Source organism: Galleria mellonella, unplaced genomic scaffold (genome assembly GCF_026898425.1).
Source record: "Galleria mellonella isolate WM207_F2 unplaced genomic scaffold, CSIRO_AGI_GalMel_v1 utg182, whole genome shotgun sequence".
In the NCBI taxonomy this organism is placed as follows: domain Eukaryota; kingdom Metazoa; phylum Arthropoda; class Insecta; order Lepidoptera; family Pyralidae; genus Galleria; species Galleria mellonella.
The window spans coordinates 451,474-462,800 of NW_026442023.1; the positions used below are offsets into that span (position 1 = coordinate 451,474).

At 35.2% G+C, this 11,327-nt stretch overlaps 1 protein-coding gene across 1 annotated transcript; it reads right to left on the minus strand.

Annotated features, from left to right (window-relative positions):
• Nucleotides 1-878: 878 nt before the first annotated feature.
• Nucleotides 879-10,090, minus strand: LOC113512900 (elongation factor 1-gamma). The gene is made up of 10 exons (XM_026896859.3): nt 9,948-10,090; nt 9,683-9,832; nt 9,518-9,584; nt 7,898-8,040; nt 6,102-6,242; nt 5,178-5,339; nt 4,091-4,236; nt 2,954-3,123; nt 2,117-2,259; nt 879-1,259 (listed from the first exon to the last, which is right to left on the minus strand). The coding sequence occupies exons 1-10, from the start codon at nt 9,957-9,959 to the stop codon at nt 1,122-1,124; spliced, it is 1,272 nt and encodes a 423-aa protein (XP_026752660.1). The 5' UTR covers nt 9,960-10,090; the 3' UTR covers nt 879-1,121.
• Nucleotides 10,091-11,327: the final 1,237 nt, after the last annotated feature.

The following is an 11,327-nucleotide window of genomic DNA, read 5'->3' on the forward strand; positions in this document are numbered from 1 at the left end:
CATTCTAAGTTATTTATAAAAAAAATAAGCCTAATGGATTTGACATTACTCGAATAGAGTATTAAGCAAGCCTCCTCTTTGGGAGGTTTTACAAGTGGTTCCCTCGCTTGGCAAGTGCAGTTAGACTGGAGATGTATTAAAAGGGGCGCTGTTGATCATCCCTTGCCCTCCTATTGGCCTATTCTGTACTGGGACCATACGGCAATAAAATTATATAAAACATTATTAAAAAAAAATCTACTACAATCTTATTTATAAATGTGAAAGGGAGTTAGTTTACCTTTTAACACTTCAATGGCTTACCAATCGCTATGAAATTTGGTACGCATACTATATGAGATGGAGAAAACGGTCACGAGAGCGAATTCGCGGGTAAAAGCTAGTCCTATATATTTGATAATGCAATATTACATGAGTAATACAAGCAAAAAGTGAAGCGTTCGAATGTTTTTTTTTAATGGGTGATAATGGATTGGTAACCCCACCCGCGCTAACGGTATACACCGGCGGGGCACCAGTGAAGGATGATAGGTGAGGATAAAGCAGGTCAGTTAGCCCATCGTGAATAATTCAACAACAATTGTTCACAATGGATTCCAGGGGAACCACGTGGAGGTCGACCTAATAGGGCTAATTGCTAGCAATGGGGCTGTCAAACTCCAATGCTAACAATCCCTTTCCCCTCGACATTAAGAGTTTGGAAAATTTAGAAAGCAAAATATGATGCATTTGTAAAATATACTTATTCTATGGATTGACTAAATTAGTGTGCACTTTAAAAAAACAAATCATTGCGAAATATTGAAAAATGTATTTTTAAAAATTGACAGATCAACTTCGGTATTGAAAAATAAGGATAAATAAAAATGAAAGCTTACTTCATAAATAAAAACAATTTTATTTATTACAAAGCTGGCTTCCGTAAAAATGTAATTAAGACTGATCTGTATTGAGGGTACTTTGAAAATAAATGCAAATACAAAGTGTTTATATTATATAAGACACTGTTCGCTCTTAGAGTAGATGGTCGCCTTCGAGTAGAAGAGCGGCATGCGATACCGCTGCGCGGGCGATTACCGCGGGGCGGTATCGAATGCGGCACTAGGGGGCACTGGGGCGCTTCATTTGAAGATCTTGCCCTGGTTGAACTTGCGGCCTTGCTTGTCGGTGCCAGTCCAGGAGAAGTATTGCTGTACTAATTGTTTTGTGTCATCACTGGTTGGGTCCAACTTTTTCCAGTCATAGGATTCATAGTCAATCTGGAAGTAGAACATGCTTACTATGAGTATATCTATAATAATAATATAAACAATAAACATTTTTTTTTATGAAACTTAAAATGGCAAACAAGCTGATAGGCCACCTGATGGAAAGCGGTAACTGTCGCCAATAGACATGAGCAGCACCATGGACATAACAGAGTATACTGTTTCACCTATGAGATCCTCCACCATGTGTTGGCATTCCTGAGGACTTAGGTGTTATTCCTGTGTGTACCCAGTAAAATATTAAAAATAGATAAACTTAAAAATCATACAATAAATTTGAAAAAAAAAAAACTTTCTTCAGTTTAAAAAGCTATATTATCAATAATACAATAATGTTACTCAAAGTATCAAAAATTTGTCTAATAAAGCTTATATACAATATTAATTTATATATGAATGCTTGCAACACTAGGAGCATCACGTGTGTGTTGCAGACCATAGAGAAAACTTTATGAATCCTTTTTTAAAAACATCATACTAGTCTCTAGGGACAATTAATGAATTTAATTGGTGTGGATTTACAGGCTACAGAGGAATAACACCAGAGTCCTCAGGAATGGCAACGCATGGGGAGGTATCGTGGGCGAAACAGTATACTCTGTTATGTCCATGGAACTGGTTACCACTTTCCATCAGGTGGACCGTCAGCTTGTTTGCCATTCTAAGTTGTATAAAAAAAAAAATCAAAACCTGAGCGTTCTTAAATTTTTCTGATACTGTACGCGACCATTTGTGTTCTAACATGTGACAAGTGGTATGGCAAGAGATGTCTAAGAGTGATAGACCATTGTGAAGCTTTTTCCTTACACTGTGACGCCACTTTGTGCAGAATACAGTGAATACGGTACCTGCCAGTCAGGCGAGAGCGGGAATGCGAGCTCGTGGCCACGCCACACCCACACGCCCGAGATGGTGGAGTCGTTGTCGGAGCCGAACAGGCAAACAGATGCGAATGCCTGCTTACGCATCTTGTCCAGTCGCTGAAACATGCCTGTGTAGGGAGAGAACCGTTAGTATTGGGCTCTGATTCTCTATTGAGTTTATTTTTTTAATTGGGTGTAAATTGAATGGTAGCTTTGCGTCATCGATTCACGCTGTAATTTTTTTTAATGGGTGAAAATGGAATGGTAACCTCGCCCACGCTATCGGTATATACCGACGAGGCACCAGTGGAAGATAATAGGTGAGAATGAATGCAGGTCAGTTGGCCCACCACGACGAATTTGACAAGAATTAATTAATGGTTTCCAGGGGGAAACGCGTGGAGGTTCGACCTGAGAGGGTCCCTCTCAGGTCGAATTCCACGCTAGCAATGAGTCTATTAGACCTCATTAATAACAATCCCTTCCCCCCCCCCCCCTCACGCTGTACTGGTGATTACTGAGGATGATGTGAAATCAGTAAAAATATGCCCACTACCAACACGACACATATTAGTGGTATTATATTAAGAGAGTTCATAACGAAGTATGATGATATCAGCTGATCCATTGCTGAACATGAACCTTCCCCATAAGGGGAGTTTTGCCAGTAGTTGCTATACTTGGCAGGCGGATTGGCAACCGCAGTTATGTTTTGGTAATGTTTTAAGAGGGACACTGCTGCCTATTCCTCAACCATTAAGTTCTCTTAGTTGCTTCTTAAGATATGAAGACAAAATATCAAAATAATTATTGCCTACACACCTGTGATCAGGTTACAGCTCATGAACACTTTGGCGAGCTCCTCTGGGTACTTGTACTCGGCATACCAGATAGAGTAGTTCTGTGGATCAAACTTTTCCCAGAAGTAAGGAATAGATTTGGCCTCATCCTCATTGGAGTAACAGCGCTTGAAATCATCCATGTTGAATGTTCTGTAAATTTAAACAATGCGTAACAAATTATTATTTTTAAATAGTATATATACTTCTACTAAACATTATTTCTATTATTGTTATGTGAGTTAAATCCTTATAATGTTATTCCATATAATATCCATATGTGATATTGTACTGATACTTTCCTGGGTATTTGATTGGGAGACTGTAAAGCTCACCCAATTGAAGAAATAAATAAACAAGGATTTTTTTACGAAAGATTGATACAATACAATACATTGTAATGAAACTTATATAAGTAGATAATTTGTTTTTTAAATTGCGATGGATTACTTATGATTTTATATTAAATTCAGTATGAAATTGTACCCATGCATAGCTAAGATGCATTGTTATTTGAGATATTAAAACTAAAAGTGTGTAAATTTTATAAAATAAAGAATAACATCACTACTAATTCCAATGTTTTGAATACTCAGGACTTTAAAAATATTTTGATTTCCAGCATGAGAAAATTAATGAACCACTTATAGATGGTGTATCAATAGGAATATACACTTGATTTTAAGTTAGACATTCAGTAATACAACTGTAAAAACTGCATACAATTTGGTGCAGTAATTTTTGTATGATACCAGAACAAACATAGAGACACACAATGTATATAAATTATTGTTTTGGCTTCTATTGCCCTTATTAAGGACCCATATATAAATTTTTCTTAAATATCTTCCATGTACAGATATGACTTAATTAGAATATTATTATATTAGTTAAATTTACAAGTTTTTAACCTATAAGGATGTCATCATAGCTTATATAACAAAAATGCATATGCAGGCTTGCTTGTTTGTTTGTTTGTAGTGGTTGTCTGTGATATCCATAATATTGTTCATGCATTTATTATTGTCATTTTTAATGAATATGGTATTTATACCGCCATATTCTGTCATTTCTCTGGTATATCGCATTCTATAAACGGAAACGTGTTTAGCATGCTTACCCTTTTGGCAGTGAATCAAATGGGTCCTTGGACTCCTTTGGTTTCTCATCCAGCTCATCAGCTAGGTCTGGGGCTGGTTTGGCCTCCTCTTTTTTTTTGGGTGCCTGTTCTTTCTTTTCACTCTTTTTGTCTTTCTTTGCACCGTCCTGAAAGAAGTTATATTAGGTTTGTGAATGTAAGAACTAAGTTTTTTAGTAGCTTAATAAATAAAAAATTTGAATTTTTCATAATATATTTGAGAATATCCATTACAAAAAAAAAAGCAAACAAATCTTTCCTTTACATAATATTGATACATTTGCTTGTGATGAAATATCTATTTGTATTTTGTTTAAATCATGATATAACTTTAAAAAAACCATTTTATTCATGATACACAAAAGTGTTCAGTAAACTAATAGTTTTTTGGGAGGAAAGGGATTATTAGTAATGGAATACCATTGCTAGAATATACCCAACCAGGTCGACCTCCTCGTGGTTCTCCCTGGAAACTATCATGTTTAATTCCTGATGAATTCATCATGATGGGCTAACTGGCCTGTTTTCATTCTCACCCATCAAAAAAAAAAAGTGGGTTTTATAATATTTTCATAAATATATTGAATTAAATAATTAAATTTAAATAGGAAATGTTTAATAAGAATCATCATCATTTTAGTTGTTAACTGTTTGCCAGTAGTTGCCACTCTTGGCAAAGACTGGCAACTGTAGTTTAGCTTTTGGTGACGTTTTAAGAGGAATGCTGCTGCCCATCTCTCAACCATTACATTACATTAGTTGCTTCTTACCATACCCATAGGAAAGGCTGGTCCATTCTATGCTGGAACCACACAGCAATATGAATGGTCAGCTGTAATACTGCATTTCTATCAAACATATTACTAAATTTAGTTTTTGGATATATATATATATATATATATATATATATATATATATATATATATATTCTTATTTTATGTTAATTTACAACTTCATTTTTGTCCCTATTTGCTTTTTTATTTAATTTTCGTGTTGTTGAAGTTGTGACAAGAATCAGTCAGGACCCGTCATCATCATTTTAGTGGAGATTAAGACTTAGCTCGTATACCTTCTTGTTGTCTTGTTGAGGCTGGAACTTGGGCACGACGGGCGTGGCAGCGCAGAGCTGCGCGGGAGGCAACACGGCGGTGACGGGCGGCTGGTGCTGCAGCGTCAGGAACCACCGCGTCACGTTCGGCACGGCCGCGCGCAGTGACGGCTCCAGCACGTGCTGGTGGGGAACATAGACCGCTTTATAATATACAACATGCTTAACTGGGAGAGGGATAATGTTAGTCATCATCATCATCATTTCAGCCATTATTATTATCCGTCCACTGCTGGACTTATGTCCAGCAGAGGACCTCCCCCATGGACCGCCATAAAGACCACTCCTGAGCCACTAATTACCAATTGTGTTTACCAAATTTTATCCAAGTTAAATTAAATCTCGTATTAACTCATTTTCACATCCTTACTAATATTATAAATGTGACAGTGAGGTTGTATGTTTATTTGTTAAACCTTATAGCGCCTTAACCCATCACTATGAAATTTGGTATACACATACTGTATGGGATGGGGAAGGACATAGATTTCTTTTTATCCTGATAACGTGGATAAAGTCACTGATTACAAGTAGTTTATAAATATTAGTAAAATTTGGTGTATTCATCACAATACTTTCCTTTTCATTCACACCTATCATCCCTCACTGATGTCCCGCCACTGTATACCGTTAGCACAGGCGGGATTACCATTCCATTATTATCCATTAAAAAAACTATATAGTTACTAATAGTTTACTTTTTATCGTATTATTATTGCAGCATATATGTTATGCTTCATTTACAAACCCTATAGGTCCTTTTAGGTTGTCAAGGTTGACTGGAAGAAATCCCTTTAAGGGATAAGTCCGCCTGTGTACATTTTTGCTATAACCTAATGTCTATAATAGACATATTAGATACAGAAAGATGATCAGTGTGTTCACCTGGAAGGCGTGCAGCAGCGTGGTGAAGACGACGATGTCGGCGAGCGTGACGCGCTCCGTCACGAGGAAGGTGCGCGACAGCAGGTGCGCGTCCAGCACGCGCAGCGCCGCCAGCAGGTCCGACTTCGCGCGCTCTACGTTCTATGCAAACAAATAAAAAAAATTGTTAAAAAATTTAACAATATTTAACAAAAAAAAAAAAAAAAACTGACTTCAATCATAGCAATAGGAGTGTTATTTTGATTAAAAACTTTTTTTTTATACAACTTAGAATGGCAAACAAGCTAAAGGTCCACCTGATGGAAAGTGGTAGCCTATAGACATGAGCAGTACCATGGACATAACAGTATATACTGTTTCGCCCATGATACCCCCCCTAGGCATTGCCATTCCTGAGGACTCAGGTGTTATTCCTCTGTACCCAGTAAATTCACGCCATATCCTACTCTTCAAACCAAAACACAGCCATGCAAACACAACTGCTTTCACAGTTGAAACACGAATGGGACAGAGGTACCCAAGCAAACGACTTTTGTATAGTCTCCCTCTGGTAAAAACTAAACTATTGGACCAATTTTGATACAATTTCTTTGGGAACTATTTGCGATATGATTGATAAGACGAGATTGATAATGACATATTACATTTGATTGGCAACTGACTTGTAATCGACAATATTAATAGATAAAAATGGTCTTATATACTTGGTATTAATATTTGTATGAGACAAAGAGAATTAAGATAGAAATGCTGAGACAAAGTAAGACAGTGTGCAAGAGCGCGGTTCACAGGTCGCGAGCAGCATTGGTTCAAGTGACGTGAGTAAAGCCGATTATAAAATAAATAATTAAAAAATATATATATATTTGAAAATATGCAAAGTTTTGATAATAATGTTAAAAATATACAATGTGCAATTGTATATGGGATAAGAATTTAAATGAATAATATCTGACAATAAAGAAAGATACATATAGCACATTTTTACTACAATTTGCATTGTAGTTGCAGTTTAGTCTTATTAAATTAAATTAAAATAAAATAAATATTAAAATAAATGAAAATTATTGAAATATATATACGTGTATTATATATACAGTGAAAACTGTATATAGTGAATTTATAAAAAAAAATTGTTAAAATGTAGAAATTGCTAAGGTGTATTTGATTTATATTGTCACCCTTATATTGAAACACTTTATAGTGTTGCAACCATTCTCAATAGCGAAACAATACGTCATTATTCAGACCCCAGAGTCACTGACCTTCAAACACAATACCCACAGAATTATAACTATTTCAACAAAATTGCAACTATTTCCTTCTTTTGAACTGTATTCTATTTGTAACTATATTCCAAGACATGAATAAAATACAAGATAGAATTAAAATACTGGCATAGTAAAAAACAACAAACAAAGATAACTGATTATAACTATGTTATATAATTTATTATTCACTTATTTTTATAAAAAAAAAATGTTTTGTAAAATTATATTTTTTAATTGGATTAAAGAAAACTTATAAACCATTAAAATAACCAGTCCCTTTGATTTTGTTATATAGAGTGTGAGTAGAGAGTCCCTTTCAGTATTCCAAAGACTTCCAGTCTTATATGCATCTCTTGTATCATGTACATATACATACATATATTCTGTTATATGTATTTTTTATATGTTGAAGTATAAAATATGTTGAATGTATCCTATTCACACTAACTCTCATGGTGCTATCTGAATGTTTCTTTTTGAGAATATAACTTATTGTTGGCATAAGTTTTAAAAGCAAATAAATACCTGTTTGTTGAACTGCATAATGCCGAGATATGGGAACACCCAAGCGCAGGAGGCAGGCAGGAGCTCGCTGTCAGCCCATGATGCCCATTGCCACACTTGTGCTTGTGTTTGCAAGTCATTTCCACGGAGCGCTGCATTTGCAACTGTATACAAAAAAATTATACACATCTAGAATTCAAAACAGAACCTCATTATTCATGTGTAAGGTATGAACATTAAGCTTTCGCTTAAGGTTGACTTTTGCCAGTTGTTGCCACATTTGGCAGGTGGGTTGGCAACCGCAGTTAGGCTTTTAGAGATGTATTAAGAGGGACGCTGCTGTCCATTCCTCATCCTCCCTTAGTTGACTCTTAGAACACCCACGGGAAAGGAAGGGGTGGCATATTCTGTTTTTTTTTTTATGCAACTGAGAATGGCAAACAAGCTGAAGGCCCACCCGATGGAAAGTGGTAACTGTCGCTTATAGACGTGAGCAGTACCATGGACATAACAGAGTATACTGTTTCACCCATTATACCCCCAAGCATTGCCATTCCTGAGGACACAGGTGTTTTTCCTCTGTATGTCGGGACCATGTGGCGAATTATTAAATAAATTAATATGTATGTATATTTTACATTATTTTAATATCAAATTTCATTAATATCTAGAGTAACTAAGTATGAAAAACCTTACTTTCATATTTATAACAAAATCTATACTAATATTATAAAGAGAAATGATGTCTGTTTATAATGGATAAACTCAAAATGACTCAACCGATTTTAAAAATCTTTCATTTTCAAAGATCAGAAAATAAATATCATAGCTTATACATAAACTGACTAGTCTTTATTTTTAATTGGTTTTATAAGAGGTAACTAAATGGTTAAGGGTTGAGCAGCATCCCTTTTAGGGATAAATCTCCATGTAAATTTTTTTTTATATTAATCACTATTATCATTTGATGGTAAATCAAAATTTATTATTTGGATATTGTTACAATTTGAATGGAATTGGCTGTAAATACAAGTTAAAAGAAATGTTTCAAATCATTATGTATTTATAATTTTTTTTTTTGAGATTTCAGTATGTATAGCAGCCTTATAGATGTCTAAATGTCATAACAGATTTTTAGGAACACCTTAACCCACAGATAAAGGCAATTGTCATTGAGAATTTTAGGTTAGTTAAGGATTATATTTATACTAATCTATAATCTCTAAAATACTGATTTTGGTGCTTTTAAAACTTGCTAACTTAGGACTATAGTGAGTACTTTAATCAATTTAGTTTTTTAGTAAAGGTTACAATAGTCTATGATTAAAAATAACTTCTTATGGAAATAAATTGCATAAATAGTTAAAAATAAAAATTATATATAAGCAAGTACAAAGCCTATTGTCAGACTGGTAACAGTAGGATAGTATTCTTTTCTTGTGGGAACAGATTCACACCCACTAGTGGGACAATCATCGTTTTATTAGGCAAAGGTACATATATGATGTATATAAATTTAGGTCTGTATGTAACCTTAGGGATATTATCGGCTCTGAGGATCAGCGGATAAGTCTGCCGACGACTTGAGGATATCGTAGGTTATTCCGTGTAAAGTAATAATTAATAATATGTGACACTCACCCAAATAAGCGATGGCATTGCTTTCAGTCAGCAAAACCTTTCCGTCGGCACTTTCAAACGCCGGAACCTAAAATAAATCGCAGATAATACACGTCACCTTCACAAACATATGCGATCGTATGAGATAACACTGAAACTACTAATTCACTCAAACATCACACTCACTTTTCCTGCAGGGAACTTCCTAAGGAATTCCTCTGATTTATTAGTCTCCCCGAACACAAAATTGGGAGCTACTTTGACGTCGGCTCCAGAGTATTGTGCGGCGATCAACGCCTTGTAAGCTCGGAAGTTTTCCGGATAAGTGTACAGTACCTATAAGAAATAAATAGGTGTGTAGTTAGTACAAATACAAAGGATCTTTAGTTAAGTGACATTGATTAAATAAGAATCTTGATTATCAAGATCTAAAGAGATAAATTTTACCTACCCCAGCCGCCATGGTAAATTTCGGAAAGAGGGAGGACGAGCGGACGGAACGAGCCCTGGGGTGAAAGGCCGAAACGTCAACGTCACAGTAATCAACGTCAAACCACAGATTAAAAAAGAGACTGAGTAACTAATTCCGCATTTAAGACGTCGAAAGACAAAAACACAGATAAAGAATTGAGCTATGATTCCAATTTTGAAGACAAAAGTGTTTTTAAAATGATCACAACTGTTAATATTATAGGTTTAGTATAACGTACTACGTTTATAATCTAAGATTAATATACTGCAGTCTGCAGTTCCCATAACATAGGTTAATTAAAGTCTCAATTTAATTACAAAAAGAGATCTTAATTTTAATGCCTATCTCAAAAATGTTATAGCTAAAGCTTTAAATTTATATAAAGCGATTTTCAAAATGGCCAGAGCACAATTGAGACTTAACTTTGAAGTTTCTAAACTAATAATATTGTGCGGTGATCGAGCCTATTAACCTTTACGTTGCTAATTGCTAGGCACATGCAGTCGATATACTCCATCAAAGGAGTGCCTTGACAGAATGACGAGACTGTTTGCTATAAAAATTACCAAAGCACATAGAACATCTTTTGCATCCACTATGACCTTTGCTGGTGTATTACTGTTCAAGCTTAAAGCGAAAGATCACACAGAGCTTTTCTTATACAAAGAGAAACCGCGCACTACAGGTACTAACTGGGAAAGAGTAAAAATCCCTTATTCCAGTCGCCAATTTACTTCATTCTGCTGAAAGACTCGATATTAAATATAATATAATCAACTACCACAAAGATCTTAACGAAAACATCAATGATTGGCTCCAAGTATATACGGATAGGAGTAAAATTAACGATAACATAGGGGGGATCGGTTTCAGCTTGGATTAACGGTGAAGATAATCTTTACTCCGAATTGCACTTGGAAGATTATTGCTCCGCCTTTCAAGCTAAATTAACAACAAAACTTAGAGCACTGAAAATTATATAGACAAAGCCATAATATCATATGGCAAACATCTTAAGTGTTTCTATGATAGCTCTGGAGAGTGTATCTGTCCCGTGCTCCTTACACCCAATATTCATAGATATACGGAACCAAATATAGGGCCATAAAGCAAAAGGTTCTGCTATACTGCGCCAAAGCCTATTTTGGTATATCAGGTAACCAAGTAATGAAAGAGAAGATTCTCTGGCAAAAACTGCTGCTCAGCGAAATCTTTTATCCTCATATGACCGATTTCCCCTGTTCCTAGATAAGTGAGAATTTACGAAAAAAACCCCTCAAAACATTACAAGAATTTTACTCAGAAATTAAAACCGAAAGAAAAATTTTTCACTAAAGAATTTTTACCAGACATCAATAA

Coding starts and splice junctions, on each gene's coding strand:
- LOC113512900 (XM_026896859.3), bottom strand. Junction 6,243..7,897: donor TTATGCAGTTCAACAAACAG/GTATTTATTTGC, acceptor TTGTTTGCATAG/AACGTAGAGCGCGCGAAGTC. Junction 4,237..5,177: donor CTCAACAAGACAACAAGAAG/GTATACGAGCTA, acceptor AACTTCTTTCAG/GACGGTGCAAAGAAAGACAA.